The sequence below is a fragment of the Argopecten irradians genome, chromosome 3 (genome assembly GCF_041381155.1).
Source record: "Argopecten irradians isolate NY chromosome 3, Ai_NY, whole genome shotgun sequence".
Classification (NCBI taxonomy): domain Eukaryota; kingdom Metazoa; phylum Mollusca; class Bivalvia; order Pectinida; family Pectinidae; genus Argopecten; species Argopecten irradians.
The window spans coordinates 46,892,787-46,911,015 of record NC_091136.1 but is presented as its reverse complement, the minus strand read 5'-3'; the positions used below and the strand labels follow the sequence as shown (position 1 = coordinate 46,911,015).

Below are 18,229 nucleotides of genomic sequence, written 5' to 3'. Positions count from 1 at the left end.
AAAATATCCCTTTATACTAAAAAAAAACACCAGGAATGAAATGCATCGCTGGCCAAAATGTTCACCACCTTCGGTAAAAGTTCTGTAAAATTTGTTCTGGGCATTGTCTGCATGTGTCCAAAGCCTATAATACAATAAGATGTTATTCTTCACATATATCAACACTAACCTGTTCACAACCCCATCACAATAAGTTTAATCCCATGTCATTTTGAAAAGTTTGCAGATTTCGCGGCCACTTTGTTTTGTTCCCGAATCCATGCGCTGACGTCACACAGTTCCGCACAAACGAAATTAAATTATTTTTGAATTCAATTATTCAACGGTAAACTCTTAAGCTATTTGTTACTTATAAAATATCTACGCTTGTTACATATCGTATACATTTTTTCGTGAATTAAAAAGATATTTTTGATAAACATTTTAAAGTTTTAACACAAGGGAGAGCACTCGAAATGGAACGTCATAAAGAACTGATTTGGACGAAATCTGACATGAACGGAAAATAAATGGGTTTAGGAATATAAATATTCGTGATATGTCTCATGTCATTATGTCTTTTATAGGAATGAGTATAAAATGTCACAGTTATATGAATATTTTAATCCAAAAAGCCCAGTTTGGTACTTTTGATTTAGATTCAGGCCCAATCATGATTTTAGGATGTCCCATCCCATTCTTGTGACGTCAGCGCATGGATTCGTTAAACAAAGTGGCCGCGAAAATCTGCAAACTTTCAAAATCATGGGATCATTGGACCCACGATACCAGAGTAACATCTTATTGCCCTAAGCAGACACTGCCCAGAACAAATTTTACAGAACTTTTACTGACGTTTTTTGGCCAGGGATGCATTTCATTCCTGGTGTTTTTATATAGAGGGGTCATATAAAATCATAATAAGTTACATTACATTCATACACGTACCAGAGTAGACTTTTTGAAACGATATCGTTTTTTATCGTTTTTTTTTTTTTCTAGACCTCTAAAACGTCTAAAAATGGTCTTAGGGCACTCTGGTACGTGGTCCATGATGATATAATCTGTAACTAATTCTCAGATCCAAGTGGTTACAACAGTACAACACCAAGCATATTACTCCGCTAAACCTGCCTATACTTTTTTTTTAATTCTAATAATATAGGCAGGTTTAGCGGACTACAATCATATGTAAGATTTCCTGCGTAATATATGATAACAGAAGGGAGTCATTTCGCTCAATTACCGCACGTAGGTATTTAGCGTTATGAAAATAAACATTTTACTTATTTTTGTAAAATTGTTCAGATTATGATGATAAGTGTAGTATTAATGGTAAGTTAATAACTTTTATGACTCTACAAAATTATCGATCTCGTTTTACATTTCCGCTTTAAAAATTAAAAGCCGTTTTGGAAAGGTAGTGGCCCTGTAATATATTTTTTTTTCAAAGAAAGATGAATAAAGTATATAATTAGCATGGCGAATTTTTATTTTCTTGATGTCGAGATAATGACATGTAAAAATAATGTGAGTATGAACACACCCAATGTCCTATTCAGATGAATAAGATACAAAAAAACTTGAATTGAATATTTCATTAAAAATTATGAAAAAAAAAACCTTACAACAATAGATATTTTGGCCGTTTATTTAAAATTAATCTCAGTTCAATAATTGTACAATAAAATCATACTGAAGTAGAGTAACTTATTGTTTAAAGTACACATATACAGAACACTATAGTCGGTTTTTTTTTTATATTTCCGGGTCGGTTTTTTTTTTATATTTCCGGAAAATACGGTCCCAATCGGATTCGTCTATAATATTTACAATATTTATTTTGCTTCCGGCAGATGACCGCTAGCGCCATCTGGTGTTTCGCGCCAGATTCGAGTATCGGCGAAAATGGCGCCAGCTCCAACTTCGGACACAGAAAACAATAATGATAATGATCAAGGTAATTTAACATTTTATTTTTTCTTTACATATATTTGAATGACCTAGCTATGTCACATAAAGTATGTGTTATTTCATATAAGCGATGCTTTCTTGACTGAGAAATAAATCGTGCACGAAACGTCAAGATCTTATTTCTCTCTACCAGATTCTTTGTAAAATGCCATCTAATCCCGATAACTGAAATATGGTGTGTGTTCGATTATCTTTTCTTAGCATTATATTATCTACAGTGAATAGTGTGACATAATGATGCATTCGATTTCGTATTATTCCTGATTTGTTGATTTTGTAACAGATTCACTTGCCCGTGGACGGTCAAAACGTCAGAAAATCGACAAGAAAGGGAAGTTCGCAGCCTTGCAGAGATTACGTGAAGCGAAAGCTGCAGGAGTGAAAAACAAATATGAGGTAGGCTTATGAGGCCACAGTTTAGTTTTATTGACAGATTATTTGCTGCCATCTGTGCCAAAAAAAAACTCCATCATAGAATACCAGTGTAAGTGTTATTTTTGGTATCCAGACGTTTAGCTGCAACATTACTTGTTTGCCTCTAGATATTTAGTTCTATCTGTGTAATGTCAAATTACTAATTGCAAGTTTGCTGATTTTTATGGTCACATCCAAAAATGCAGAATTTAGCCCTATTTCTTTTTCATTTTGAAAGGATAAAGAAGATCAGCTGGTCTATGATGTTGTCGACGAAGATGAATATTCTAAAATTGTTCAGGAGAGACAAGAAGATGACTGGATCGTGGATGATGGTTTGTTATCTCATCTAAAAAATTATCAATTTGAAGTGAGATTCAGAAAAATCATTAGATTAAAATATAGAGTAACCCCATTTAATGGTCAGACTTCAAATTGATGAAGTTTTAACTGTCTGTCCAATATGATTCTCTATACCAATAAAAAATATTTATATAACATATTTATTTGTGACAAAAAAGTCCCAAAAAGGTAAGCTATTGAAGTGTGATGTTGACATGTTAGCATAATATGTATTTCATTACGTTCATTAGTCCTATTTTGATACACTTTAGTAATAGACAAGTAATACTTTGTTTACAGATGCATATGTAGATGTTGTGTTAATTACTAGCATTTATTATTTCAGGAATATTGATTTATTGTTTAACTCATTTTCCTAGTATGTCAATAACTATTATCTCTGTCCTTTGGTTTCCAGATGGGTCTGGTTATGTGGAAGATGGCCGAGAGATATTTGATGATGACCTGGATGATTCTACTCCTTCCCAAAATAGTGAGTTCAATTTAGTGCTCCTGAGGATAGCTCATTTATTTCTGTAAGGGGACCACAATGGCCTAGTGGTTAGGTGTTCAAATAACCATGAGCAATACATGCAGGGGTTGAGAGTTTGTGCAGTTGCTGACCATGGGTCAGTTTTGCTCTGGGTACTCTTGCTTTCTTCCACCTTCTCAGTCCTAAACCTGACACATGAAATGGTCCTTGCTGTCATTAAAACTTTGAATGAAATGAACCCTAAAAATCTTTAAAAGTTGACTTTCTAAACTTTTAAAATTGATGTTCATTTTTTCATTGAAAGTGAAGGTGTTTTTTTCTTAACAGTTACAGAAAACAGATTCTATTTCTGATTCTGTAATGAAATATTAATTAGGCTCTGGTATTGTAACTTTGGAGATAGACAAGGCCATGAATTAAATAACAGTTGCTATTTGGATAAGACATTGAAGACAATATCTTTCTTTTGTTTACAGAAAAAAAGGAAGACAGAAAAAAGTCCAAGAACCCCAACATTGTGAGGCCTGGTACGAAACCCAAGGCTAATATCAAATCTATGTTCATGGCACAGGCTGCTACAGGTGGCAGTAAAAAGAAAGCAGAGGTAACTATGATTTAGGGTGATGTTTAATAACTTAGTTATACATCCAAGAAATAATTTAAAAAAACAAATGAATTGAAATTAGGGCTGAAACGATTAGTAATTTTTGTATTCGATTATTCGGTCACATGTAATCGATTACTAATCGATTAATCGTTTGAATTGAAGGCAACTATATTGTTTCACTACTTACTACTGAAAACGTCCGCCATGTTTTGTTATCAACTAACAATAACACCTACCGTATAATATGACAGAGGACATGCCTTATATAATATAAGCCTACCAACAAATAAGAATAGATTTATTGACAAAACAAACGTATTTTATCCCAAATAAGCTCTGAATTCCGTTCCTGTATTGTCTTCCGTAACATCGTTTAAATCAAGTCTGCTAACCCGCTGTTTTGACGTGACCTTCACACGTACGACTAATCAACCAAATCTGGATCGCCACGGAGCAACATGACCAAATTTTCGTCAATGAACTTTTTTATTTCCGTGATCAAAAAAACAAAATAAATCAACAACTCTTATATTCAATTAGAATATGAACAAAAACATTCTTTTTATATGATAAACACATGCAATAGTAAAATCTAAATGTTCAAGATTACTGCTCCTTCCGCTCCCGAGCGTCCCGGCGGCGATTAGGCCTCCGTGACGTAACAACATGGAGTCGATCGCTAGTGAAAATTGGCGAACAGCGTGTTGCAAGCTTTCTCATGACATCCACTTTTTCATTGATTAATGACTTTAACTTCTACAGAGACGTAATTTAACAAGTATTTCTCACATCATATATGCTTTGTTGAGTTCAAAACATGTACAAAAAGAGATGAAACTCCAGTCGGAATGGCTTACTCAGAAATCCATGATCTGTCAACGTGTTTAGTCAGCTTACAATGCACTGGCTATGCATGTTACGATTAACGATTAATAAAATTTTTAATTGATTATCAGCAATTAGCTTCATTAATCTAATCGCCTCCGATTATTCGACTAATCGTTTCAGCCCTAATTTAAATGTTAGATAAGAATGGAAATTAAGTGAAAACATGCTGAGACCCATTATGCAGGAACCTTTTTTTAATTCATTCATTGAAGACACATTTGAACTCTTATAATTCAAAGCCTGGAACATTGCATTGTGAATTTTCAGTGTTTTATGTGACCTTGTAGTTTACTAGAATGAGATTTTGTCTATGTGTACCACTACAATATGTCAGCCTATGATTGTATTGTTTTACAGAAGGATGTCAGTCTGGCCGGTGATGAACTCCTCGGCGACTTGATGGAAGAACTCCATAATGGACCTTCTGATGCTATCATCCCAGTCCCCATCAAGTTAAAGAAGAGGGGCCCTGCTTCTACTAAGTAAGGTCACAGTCTAAATTGGCATACCTCGTAAAACTTATAGCAAAATATTACTAAATGGCTTAGCTACTCTCTACATGGTGGTTACAGGCCTTGAAAAGTACTTGAATTTAAGTGTTGGCCTTGAAAGTCCTTAAATTAAGAGTTTGGCCTTGAAAAGTCCTTGAATTAAAGAAATGGCCTTGAAAAGTCCTTGAACAATATTCTTATTCAAAACTTGTATTATATGTAAAATGAACATAACTTTGAACAAACTTGCCGCGGAATGTTGAAGAAGAATCAACCTAAAATCCAGATTCAGCAATTGTTCTAGTAATTGCAGTGTAGTAATTGCTCCCTGAACCTAAATTGATTGATTCTATATTTGATTTCAATGGGGCCTTGAAATGACAAAAAATGCAATAGTCCTTAATCCTTGAATAATATTTTTTAATTTCTGTACGAACTCAGTCTAGTAATTGCTCCCTGACACAGAGTTATTATGGCCAAACAGTTTAATCTAATCACTTTACCAATAGTCCTCTAAAATACGTCGTAATAGTAATCAAGTCTAGCCCCACCCACTCCCTCACTAAGTAGCAATAATCTAGTGGCTGTGTGATATTCTTTCACAAGTCCTCAATCTTTTCATTCCAGAATTTGTGGCTAACTTGAGGTAGAAGCCATATACTCGGTGATGAAACTACAATCATCACAACCTATTCAGTACCTTAGTATGCCTTGTGATTAATCTTCTTTATATTCTTGTTAATATATTCTATCACTATACACATTGTAATGGTCTTGTTATTGTCTTTAAAGTTTATCTAATGGTCACGTTCCAGGTCCCCATACAACCCGTTCAGTACCTCTGTAAAACCTACCAAACCAGCCCCAGCCCCTCTACGGGTAAAACAGGAGATCAAACAGGAGCCAGGCATCACTATGTCAGTAAAACCAGCCAAGAAGAGCCGTCCCCTGCCTCATCCGAACATCCCCGCCCCCCAGGAGGATTGTGGAGACTTTGACGAGGTGGACAGTATGGATGTAGATACAGTAAACAACATCAAAGGTAAAGTGTGGTCACTAATTAAGTTGATATTGTTCATTACAGAGTTGTCAGCTCTTGGGTGTACTTATTGGTTGTGACGTCATCAGTTTGTGTGCGAAAATTAGTTTCTGTGAAAAATGAGATGTTGTATTTGTAAACATGATGTCACAATCAATTTCGACTTTGCATGTTAATACAGAGATAGCTGTCCTTGCGGGTAGGTATTGATTCTGATGTCATTTTTTGAGCTAAAGTCTGCATTGTTTTACCAGAGAAATATGACATGCTCTTAAGCACATTATGTCACACAATCATTACCTACCCATTAAGGGCAGATAATTTTGCAAGATGGTCATTTTGTCCTTAAACTGAATGATGTGCCTGTAACACCATGCGTATGTTATGATTGTTAATATTTTCTGATAACATTTCGTTTATAAATTATTTCATCTATTTAATATTTTATCTATGAATGGTGTTTAAACATTGTTGCTGTGTGGTCATAACATTGTTTTAAAAATGTTTGAATAACTTTGAAAACTATTTGATGTTTGTGTTAAACATTTTTTTCGAAGAAACAATTTTAACTATCTGATATTTTTTGGTGAACATAGTGTTCGGAATCGGTCCGGGTTTGGTAAAATTTTAATCAATGATCAATTCAGGGACAAAACCTACTAATTATTGATTTTATAATCAGATACCACCACTTACAGAAAACTCTCCTATATTTCTGTATTTAATTATAACATTTCAATTTCTCTGAAAAAAATTAGAAAGATGAACCTAACAGTATGAATTGTAACTTGTTTTTTCTTTCATTCAAATTTGAATTAATTATTTGTATGTGTATCTAACAAGTCCTTTTAAGGCATTTTGAATTGATTCAGTTTTGCAATAGCAAATATATGGTTTACATAATAAAGGTTCACAATTCTACCAGCTAGTATAAATGAGCTCAAATTATCTCATTTCAAAAAATATTTGTTTATTACCTATTCATAATTCAATAGTATATAGTCTTTAGGAAAAATTCGTAATCGATCGATCATCAATTAAAATCAAGAAACATTCAACACTATAAACATAAATTTAGTATGCCACTTGCCACATTTGTGCATTCATTTGGCATGACTGTAAGAACTCTACTTTCTTTTCTCCAGCTGCTTACAGTACTGTGAGTTGCTAATATATGAAAATTTAATAAGTAGATTCCTAATATGAATTCTATTTATTTTTATATCTCTAGAAATAAGTTTTTAAAAAATAGAATTTGCCATTATTTTTAAATATCTTCTTCTGAATCTATAGGAGTAGGCCTTGAGGAATGTGTGAATTGCAAAATTATGATTAAAAGTATCAAAATGTACATGGTAGTCTGTAAAAGTAGTGTATGATTTGAGTATATTATTTTAACATTAATGAAACTATATAATACATAAGTTTTTCAAGGATGTGCATTATCTATAATTGATGCATTGCCTTAATTGGTATCAAATTATCAATTTAACAGAAGTACTATTTAACTACCGGTAGGGCTGTCACAGGTACTAAATTTTGTCCCCGGGTACCTGAAGTTTAGTACCCGACGGGTACTCGACCACAGATCTACTGCTTTTGTAACAAATTGGGTTACGTTATGTTTGCTGTTTGGGGAAGATCGGTTGATCGACGGAGATTCGATTAATTTAAAACATATCGGAGTTCAGTAAAGATAGCTTCAGTCGTTAATTGTCTACTTCATTTCTATTGGACATTCATAATTGCTAATGAGCTGCCGTAAAGTGTCAGTCTAACCAGCATGTCTGACACTGTGTAGCATATGCCAGTCCGAGAGGAAATTTTTTTGCAACAGGAAGTAATAGGAAAGAAACAAAATACCGTAATTACCTGTTTTATCATACCTGCATTTGAAAACAAAACAAATTAGTTGGATTTTGTTATACTTTTAATATAAGTTCTAGACTTGTTTACGTACATCCAGACGAATTGTCCTATTTTGACGGGTACCCGGGTACACATTTTTTGACCCGGTTACATCCCCAACCCGACCCGTAAACCGGGTACCGGGTACTAACAGCCCTATATTTAAACACATATGTATGAGTACCATACATCGATCTCATAACATGATATCATCGATCAGCTATGTTTAATTTGTCCCCTAGGAAGTACCAGTATAGTAATCCTGTTTGGTGCTCTAGTACTTAATAACTTGGTGATATAGAAATATGATGGGCTAATAATAAATATAATATTGTATACCTGAAAGTATTAGTACCCCGTATTGAAACCAATAATGTGCATGTCCTATAAACGTCCTCCCGCCTTTTGAAGCTCAATTTCAATTGCCCCCAGGCATAAATAAAAGACCAAACCTGTACAAGTTTGCAAAAATGTTTGTCTTGTTTTAGGCACATATATATATATATGCATTGTGGCTGACATGTCTCTGCTACACATTCAGATTTTTAGTGTTATGTATACATGTACATTGTAGCTATATACATAAATACAACAGTGACAGGAGCTTTTAAAGTGTATATATGTTAGGGATCAGTAACATAATATTATATAAACCCAGGTATGGTCCCGTTAGTGTGACAGATGTCATAGTTTACAAAATGTATGCCATGCATGTAAATTATACATGTAGCTATAGCTCAATAAATAATGTCAATCTGGTCATCAAAACACATTTTGTGATACATGCATAAAACTATTTTTAAGTCGTTCAATGTAGGTCGGGTAGCTAATGTAGATTTTTTGGTCTCTGATGGGGGGCAAGTCTTCTGCTTTCCATCATATATATCGGCCTATACAAAAATATACAAATTTTACTCCAATTATGGTCTAGACCTCTGAAACGTTTTAAAAATGGTCCTACGCCCACAAAGCACTCAATGCATCATCCAATTTGATATATAAATACTGTACAAATTAGTATTATATGATCATGATCAGGTGACTGTTTAAGCCCCATGGGGCGCCCGGCTCTTCTCTAAATGTCAACAGTGTAGTTGAATATCTTCATTCTATGTCAAAAGTACCGTCCATGGCATATACCTGCATGTATACATACCTTAGTTTTAAATGAACAAGGCTTTAATTTTCATGTCTACACTGTACATATCTAACTAAAACTTTATACATATGTAAATATATAATATAAACTTTTTTTGATACATATTACCAGATTTTTAAAAATTAAACCAGACCATACATGTATGGGTCAATTACTTTTTCTTGAACTTGATTCTGCTTAAGTGGAATTGATTAATTATTTAGGCCTCTTGTTTAATTAGCTAACTAGTGTCAATGAGTACATAATAATAATGAATACCACGGAATTAGTTAGCTCAACTGAAATTTTAAAATAAACCTTGTTTGGATGTACTTTTCATTGAATATAAAATTATCATTGTTGATAAAGTTAATTCATCATTTGACATTTAACACATCTATCCTATATACATTAAAAATGTTATATGCCTTAAAAAAATTCTGGACAGTGCATAATATCTGCCTATGCTTTGGTGAATATTAAATGAGCACAGTCATGTGCATGTACAGTGCGATCGAGGTCTGGAAATGCATTGTACTATTTCCTCTTCGGGTGTCTGGTGTGTGGGTTATGCCAAAGGTAAATGATGAGGTGTCCCTAAAGGAGTATAACAACTTTTCATTTTAGTCAGCCAGTTAGATTGCAACAGAGATCTCGCTCATGCATAATGCATGAGAAAATATAATTAAATGGCATGATGATTCCTAGACATTTTTTTGTAAGAATGGGGATTCTTAGTGATGGTACTTTGTATGCATGTGTAGAATGATTTTGAAAGGAAAATTATTGCTCTTTCCAATGGTAGTAACCGTTTTTAGGTCATCTGACCCGAAGGGTTAGGATGACCTATAGTCATCATGTTTCGTCCGTCGTCGTCCGCCGTCCGCCGTGCGTTAACTTTTCACATTGCGCCGTGCGTTAACTTTTCACATTTTGAACTTCTTCTCAAGTTTTACCGGTGCAATTTGGCTGAAACTTGCATGATATGATCCCGACATGGTTCTGACAAAGTGTTGTTATTTTTCGGGTCAATCCGAAATCCAAGATCGCCGCCACAGCCTCCAACTTGAAAACACATTTTGAACTTCTTCTCAAGTTCTACCGGTGCGATTTGGCTGAAACTTGCATGAAATGATCCTGACATGGTCCTGACAAAGTGTTGTTATTTTTCGGGTCGATCCGAAATCCAAGATGGCCGCCACAGCCGCAATCTTGAAAACACATTTTGAACTTCTTCTCAAGTTCTACCGGTGCGATTTGACTGAAACTTGCATGAAATGATCCCGACATGGTCCCGACAAAGTGTTTGTTATTTTTCGGGTCGATCCGAAATCCAAGATGGCCGCCACAGCCGCCATCTTGAAAACACATTTTGAACTTCTCAAGTTCTACCGGTGCGATTTGGCTGAAACTTGCATGAAATGATCCTGACATGGTCCTGACAAAGTGTTGTTATTTTTCGGGTCGATCCGAAATCCAAGATGGCCGCCACAGCCGCAATCTTGAAAACACATTTTGAACTTCTTCTCAAGTTCTACTACCGGTGCGATTTGGCTGAAACTTGCATGAAATGATCCTGACATGGTCCTGACAAAGTGTTCTTTATTTTTCGGGTCGATCCGAAATCCAAGATGGCCGCCACAGCCGCCATCTTGAAAACACATTTTGAACTTCTTCAAGTTCTACCGGTGCGATTTGGCTGAAACTTGCATGAAATGATCCTGACATGGTCCTGACAAAGTGTTGTTATTTTTCGGGTTGATTTGAAATCCAAGATCATCTGATTTGGCCGCGCCACAGCCGCCATCTTGAAAACACATTTTGAACTTCTTCTCAAGTTCTACCGGTGCGATTTTACTGAAACTTGCATGAAATGATCCTGACATGGTCCTGACAAAGTGTTATTATTTTTGAACTTCGGGTCGATCCTATATCCAAGATGGCTGCCACAGCCCCATCTTGAAAACACATTTTGAACTTTTTATCAAGTTTACTGATTGCATGAAATGATCCTGACATGGTTCTGACAGCGGTGATCGCCATCTTGGCCGCCAAAAAAACACATTTTGAACTTCTTCTCAAGTTTTACTGGTGCGATTCTGGCTGAAACTTGCATGAAATGATCCTGACATGGTCCAAACAAAGTGTTGTTATTTTTCGGGTTGATCCGAAATCCAAGATGGCCGCCACAGCCGCCATCTTGAAAACACATTTTGAACTTCTTCTCAAGTTCTACCGGTTCAATTTGGCTGAAACTTGCATGAAATGATCCTGACATGGTCCCGACAAAGTGTTGTTATTTTTCGGGTTGATCCGAAATCCAAGATGGCCGCCATCTTGAAAACACATTTTGAACTTCTTCTCAAGTTCTACTGGTGCGATTTGGCTGAAACTTGCATGAAATGATCCTGACATGGTCCAAACAAAGTGTTGTCATTTTTCGGGTTGATCTGAAATCCAAGATGGCTGCCACAGCCGCCATCTTGAAAACACATTTTGAACTGCTTCTCAAGTTCTACCGGTGCGATTTGGCTAAAACTTGCATGAAATGATCCTGATATGGTCCTAACAAAGTGTTGTTATTTTTTGGGTCGATCTAATCCAATATGGCCGCCACAGCCTCCATCTTGAAAACATATTTCGAACTTCTTATCAAGTTTTACCGGTGTGATTTGGTTGAAACTTGCATGAAATGATCATCACTTGGTCCTGATAAAGTGTTGTTATTTTTCGAGTCGATCTGAAATCCAAGATGGCTGCCACAGCCGCCATCTTGAAAACACATTTTGAACTTTTTATCAAGTTCTACTTGTGCAATTTGGCTGAAACTTGCATTAAATGATCCTGACATGGTCCCGACAAAGTATTGTTACATCTATTGTTGATCACAAATCGAAGATGGCTACCATGACACTATATCTAATTAATTTCCGATATGTTAAGGCCCTTGGGCCTCTTGTTTGAAATAAAATTTGTTGAAAGAAATTGAAAATGATCCTGACATGGTCCTGACAAATTGACACCACATATAATTAATTTTACTATTGGCAAGGTAGTCAGATGACCGTTAAGGCCCTTTAGGCCTCTTGTTATGAAACCTGCTAGAAATGTGATTTTTTGGCCACTAAAGTTAGGTGAGGGTAAACGTTTTGTGTCGGGGAGCTTTCCACCCTTTACGTATATATATTACTTTGTAGGGTATAAATCTTACTGATTTTTGATCAACTATTTTATTATTTACATATTTGGTTTATTACGCTTTTATCAATGCTATGTTGTTTGTGTAAAAGTAATGTTGTATCTACCAGTCAAAGTTTACTTTTTTGGTACAAAAACAGATCTCTGAAAACAAGTAATAAGGAACCAGCCTTTTGGAAAAGGTAATATTTTGTTTTGAATCTAATTGTTTTGTTGTGGTTTAAGCTCACTTACACTTCATCTAGTTCAGATCACAGGATTAAAAGCGAATACAACTAATACAGGCCCTAGCAACCCCGCCCCCACTAGCCCTCAATTATGACTGTGACCACCAAATAACGTTATTTTAGATATGCTCACTAATAATCCTTACACTATTCCACTTAGGTTCGTGTTGATGTTTTATTTGGTAACCATGGCAACTAAATGACATCTGATATCTTAAAAACTAAAATTAGTATAAATTTGTCTTCCTTTGAGGTCCCTTACATATATAGCTAATGTCAGCTTAATCGAACAAAATCTCAATTTTGACTGACCAGAAAGCTGAAACCTCTGTATTGTGTCCAAGTAATAAAACCATGTGAAATATTAGGTATCCTCATGTTATAAGATCAAGTTTGGACAAAATTGATCAAGAAAGAGGGGCCGCGGTGGCCGAGTGGTTAAGATGTACCGACATATTACCACATGCCCTCCACCTCTGGGTCGCGAGTTCGAATCCCATGTGGGGCAGTTGCCAGGTACTGAGCGCTGGTCGGTGGTTTTTCTCCGGGTACTCCGGCTTTCCTTCACCAACAAACCTGGCACGTCCTTAAATGACCCTGGCTGTTAATAGGACGTTAAACTAATCAAATCAAGAAAGACTAATGATTTATTGGCCATTTAATTTACAAAACTGATATATATTGACCTGGATACCATGGGATGTGTATTTTTACTGGTCGTTGTTAAACACAGCTTTCCTAGCTATGCTCCGCAAGCCTTAGCACATAAAAACATTAAAGCAAATCCACAGTTTAAACTAAATACTGTTTTGTTGAACTTGTTATTCTGATTAAATGTATGAATTAATAAGAAACTCAAAAACAAAGATTTACACATGGCAGTCTTTATTTAATTTACAATAACACAATTGCTTGTGTTTTTAGGTCACCTGACCATAGGTCATGGTGACCTGTTGCGATAGTCTTTTGTCCGTCGTTGTGCAATGTCTGTCGTCCGTCGTGCAACGTCCGTTAACATTTCCTTGTGAACGCGATAACTGTAGTAAATATAAACCGAGCTTAATGAAACTTTAGACTAACATTGGAAAGATCTTGGACGAGTTACAAATCAGCGTGATTTGATAGTAATTTACAGAGTTATTGCCCTTTGCACTAATAATTATTATTGGACCTTGTGAACGCGATAACTTGAGTAAATATGAACTGAATCTTAATGAATCTTTGTACATTGATTATCATCTTGAAGAGTTCAAAAATCAGTGTGATTCAAAAGTAATTTATGGAATTATTGCCCTTTGCATTAATAATTATTATTCGACATTGTGAACGTGATAACTTTAGTAAATATTAACCGAGCTTAATAAAACTATGTATGCAGACTATAACAATGGAAAGATCTAGAGCAATTTCGAAAATCAGCTTCATTCGATTACAGAGTTATTGGCCTTTGCAATAATAATAATTGAACACGATAACTTGAGTAAATATGAACCGAGCTTAATAAACATGATAATGCGAGTTAATATGCACCTATCTTACTGAAACTTTACATATAGACCTATTAGATCTATGTTCCTATTTCATGAACAAAAGACATCGGTGGCTAGTAAATGACATTATACAAATATTGACTTTTAGTAGGTTAATACAAGGAATTGTTTAACCTGAGAAAGGTGATATTCCCTGAAGGAAATATCACCTTTAAAAGGTTTATATTTATTTACTAGTAACAATTCCTCGTATTAACCTACAAAATGTCAATAATTATTTTCTTAAATGAAACGATTCAATGATACAAGTTTTGCTACTTGAAACAATTTTGAATAAAGGACAATGCAATGACTAATTAAACAAAAAATCAAGAAAATCTTCATCCACGTATATCAGTAGGTACTTTTAGTACTTCTGCTGTATTTCTTCACAATATAACTTTCGAAAATATAGCTACATTTAAAATGTGTTAAAATATATTTCCTTATCCTACCTAACTGTTGTCTGCCATGTTATATTTGGTTATTGCCCGATGATCACCAATGCTCTATTTTGATTGGTCAAAAATGTGGAAGGGACAGGGAATTCCCTGTGTCTATTTATAGCCAGGTTACCGGATTTGCAATGTCAACCGCTGAACAGGTCCAGGTGTTTATCAGTCTCAGGTTGACATTGCATTTTGTCAAGACCTGTCCGAGCGGTCTAGACCAATCAGAAAACGACAAAACTCACAGTCATATAACAAAACTCATTTTAATTTTTAATCAAATATCAGGTGACTTTTAAGGCCCGTGGGCCTCTTGTTTTTTTTTTTTTTTTTTTTTTTTTTTTTCAATGTTAACACTTAAAAATGACATATGGTAAATTAGTCTGTTATTGTTTGTTTTGTTTTTTTATCCTTTTGAACCTTTATATTAATATTATAAAATGAAGCTTTGTACATGCATGTTTATATATATAATTTTTGTACGGTATGTGTTTCGTAAGCACATTAATGGCTGGGCATTTTTACTACTGAAGAATTTGTTAACTGATGTTGTGTAAAAATGTGTGACACGTTAATAAAATATATCATTATTACTTTATTAGCTCACCTGGTCCGAAGGACCAAGGTGAGCTTATGCCATACCGGCGTCCTTCTGTCCGTCTGTCTGTCAACAATCGACTTATTCTCCTTAACCGCTGGTCGGAATTCAACAGAATTTGATTGGTAGCATCCTTATGGGTTACTGACTGAAAACTGTACAAATATTGGGGCTGACCCCCAAGGGACCTGAGGGCCAGGGCCAAAAGTGGTCAATTTGGCTATTTCCATATAAACGACTTCTTCTCTGAAACTAAGCATGGGGTAGCACTCATAATGCAATGGTAGCATCCTTATAGGGTGGAGATTCGAAATTGTACAAATGATGTGGCTGACCCCCTGGGGTCCTGAGGGGCGGGGTCAAAAGGGGTCAATTTGGCTATTTCCATATAAACAACTTCTTCTCTGAAACTAAGCATGGGATAGCACTCATAATGCAATGGTAACATCCTTATATTGAGGGGACTAAAAATTTTACAAATAATGTGGCTGACCCCCTGGGGGCCAGAGGGGCGGGGTCAAAAGGGGTCAATTTGGTAATTTCCATATAAACAACTTCTTCTTTGAAACTAAGCATGGGATAGCACTCATAATGCAATGGAAGCATCCTTATAGGGTAGGGATTCAAAATTGTACAAACGATGGGGCTGACCCCCCATGGACCTGAGGGGTGGGGTCAAAAGGGGTCAATTTGGCTATTTCCATATAAACGACTTCTTCTCTGAAACTAAGCATGGGATAGCAATCATAATGCAATGGTAGCATCCTTATAGGGTGGGGATTCCAAATTGTACAAACAATGGGGCTGACCCCCCAGGGGCCTGAGGGATGGGGCCAAAAGGGGTCAATTTGGCTATTTCCATATAAACGACTTCTTCTCTGAAACTAAGCATGGGATAGCACTCATAATGCAATGGTTGCATCCTTATAGGGTGAGGATTCAAAATTGTACAAATGATGCGGCTGACCCCCCCGGGGTCCTGAGGGGCGGGACAAAAAGGGGTCAATTTGGCTATTTCCATATAAACGACTTCTTCTCTGAAACTAAGCATAGGGTAGCACTCATAATGCAATGGTAGCATCCTTATAGGGTGGGGATTCAACATCGTACAAATGATGGGGCTGACACCATCACTAATTACTAAATTACAGAATTGCATGCTCAAAAACAAACAAACAGGTGAGCGATACAGGCCCTCTGGGCCTCTTGTTATTATTATATACAGCCTTTTTAATAAAATTTGATTGAATTTGACAAATTGGCCAATTTATTGGTGATCTTTACTCAGGATATTGACAAAATAACTGATAATCGGTACTTCATGAGTGAACTTGAAAAAGGACCATAATCCAAGTGAATTTGACAAAGACTGAAAGCTATTTCATGTGTGAAAAAAGCACTTAGTAAAATTACTTATGTATAATTTACAGATTTATTGTACCATTGTAGGTCAGTATAATGAAAACCAGCTCTTAAATAAGCTATAGTGTAAGCGTATATTGTAAGGCTGGTTTTAATCAGATTGCAATGTAGATTTGATTTAAGAGACAGAGGGATGATCCCCTCCAAGGAAAGAAGTGAACTTCAAAGAATATTTGTTATGTTTTTATAAATATTTCGTGATACAAATTTGGATTTGAGACTTTTGTATTATGCAATTATAGTCTGATGGGGATTACTTGTGCAGTAAGAGCTAATTATGATATGTACTGTATTCGATAGTGTTGTATTGATGATCGGCAATAATCGATTAACTGGCTAGATGACCCTCAACCGATCCGATGATCGATTGAAAATGTCATAATCGATCATCGGAAAAAAAATTAAACTCATTGGGAATCAAATATTTTTCTATTGAAAACCTAAAATACACTGAAAACTCTCTAACATTCCTCCATGTCAATAATTTTTACCAAATACTGTCAAAAAAGGCCAGAAATTTTTGTTTTCAACATTATATCCACTGCTCATAACAGAGAGGGCAAAACAAGCTTTTAATATATAGATTATAGGCAATTTGAATAGAAAATTGAACCGATCATTTTGTGCGATTATTGGATCGGATGAGTCTTCCGATTCCAACCGATGATCGATTATCATTTTTAGCCGATTATACAACACTAGTATTCGATCCAATAAACATGCGCAGGGGGCTTAAAAATTGAGGCAAATAATGTTAAGGGGGTGCACAAAGAATTCAGTAAGGAAACCAACACAGTGTTCACAGTGTTTATATTTTCAGTCTGCATTTAAATGGAATTGAAGCCAAAAGAAGTGGGGAGGTGCTTTTATAGGGATGGGACACTTCTTGGTTTGAATATGGTATCAACATGCCATTATTTGTTCTATATTTACACTGCTTTCTGTACTTTTCAGTATCGTCATGCAGGCCACCATGTGGTTATTGGGCATTCTGGTGTTGAATATAGTGCTACCACTCTGTCTGGGGAAGGAGTCCACTTCAGCTGATGAGATGGCACAAAGTAACTGGGTAGACTTTTGGTTTGTTCGACTGTGTCTCAACATCCTAGGTTACGCTACCATTTTTGTGCCTGGTGCTCTTCTTATCAAGTACTTCAGGGATAAACGCTATAATGAAACAGCAGGTAAGTGGAATATCTGCATAAAATGGAAAGTGCTTCTTCATTTGGAGGCCTGTCGTGTGTTAACAATAATATTATTACATTTAGTTTCAAGTAAAGTATTCTTCAGGTGCAGGGATTATTAAAGAGTTGTGACTGTTTCATATAAAAAAACCTGGAGACCAGTGAACACAATCACAACAGTGCATATTAGTCGTTTTACTCAGATCATTTCATTTCTCCACTTTTTACACTCATTTCTGTGGGACTGGATGAAGAGTACCTAACTTATCAATTTAGAGATACAATATCATTACCTTGTGCCAGTGAGCTTTCAATGTGATGCATTCTTATACTTTCTAAAACTTTTTTT

At 35.6% G+C, this 18,229-nt stretch overlaps 2 protein-coding genes across 5 annotated transcripts in view; both read left to right on the top strand.

Annotated features, from left to right (window-relative positions):
* LOC138318830 (adenosine 3'-phospho 5'-phosphosulfate transporter 1-like) overlaps nt 1–18,229 on the top strand; it is a 39,363-nt gene that overhangs the window by 12,432 nt on the left and 8,702 nt on the right. For 3 of the 4 annotated variants that reach the window (XM_069261555.1, XM_069261554.1, XM_069261552.1), the window contains one exon: nt 17,651–17,880. In XM_069261555.1, the coding sequence (XP_069117656.1) occupies nt 17,658–17,880 (223 nt within the window). In that variant the 5' untranslated portion in view covers nt 17,651–17,657. Of the gene's footprint in view, nt 1–12,611; nt 12,654–17,650; nt 17,881–18,229 lie in introns of all 4 variants that reach the window. The other variant, XM_069261556.1, reaches the window with a different exon arrangement.
* Nucleotides 1,846–13,660, top strand: LOC138320150 (DNA polymerase alpha catalytic subunit-like). The gene is made up of 8 exons (XM_069263203.1): nt 1,846–1,939; nt 2,237–2,349; nt 2,606–2,702; nt 3,128–3,202; nt 3,679–3,806; nt 5,055–5,179; nt 6,004–6,230; nt 13,623–13,660. The coding sequence occupies exons 1-8, from the start codon at nt 1,888–1,890 to the stop codon at nt 13,658–13,660; spliced, it is 855 nt and encodes a 284-aa protein (XP_069119304.1). The 5' UTR covers nt 1,846–1,887.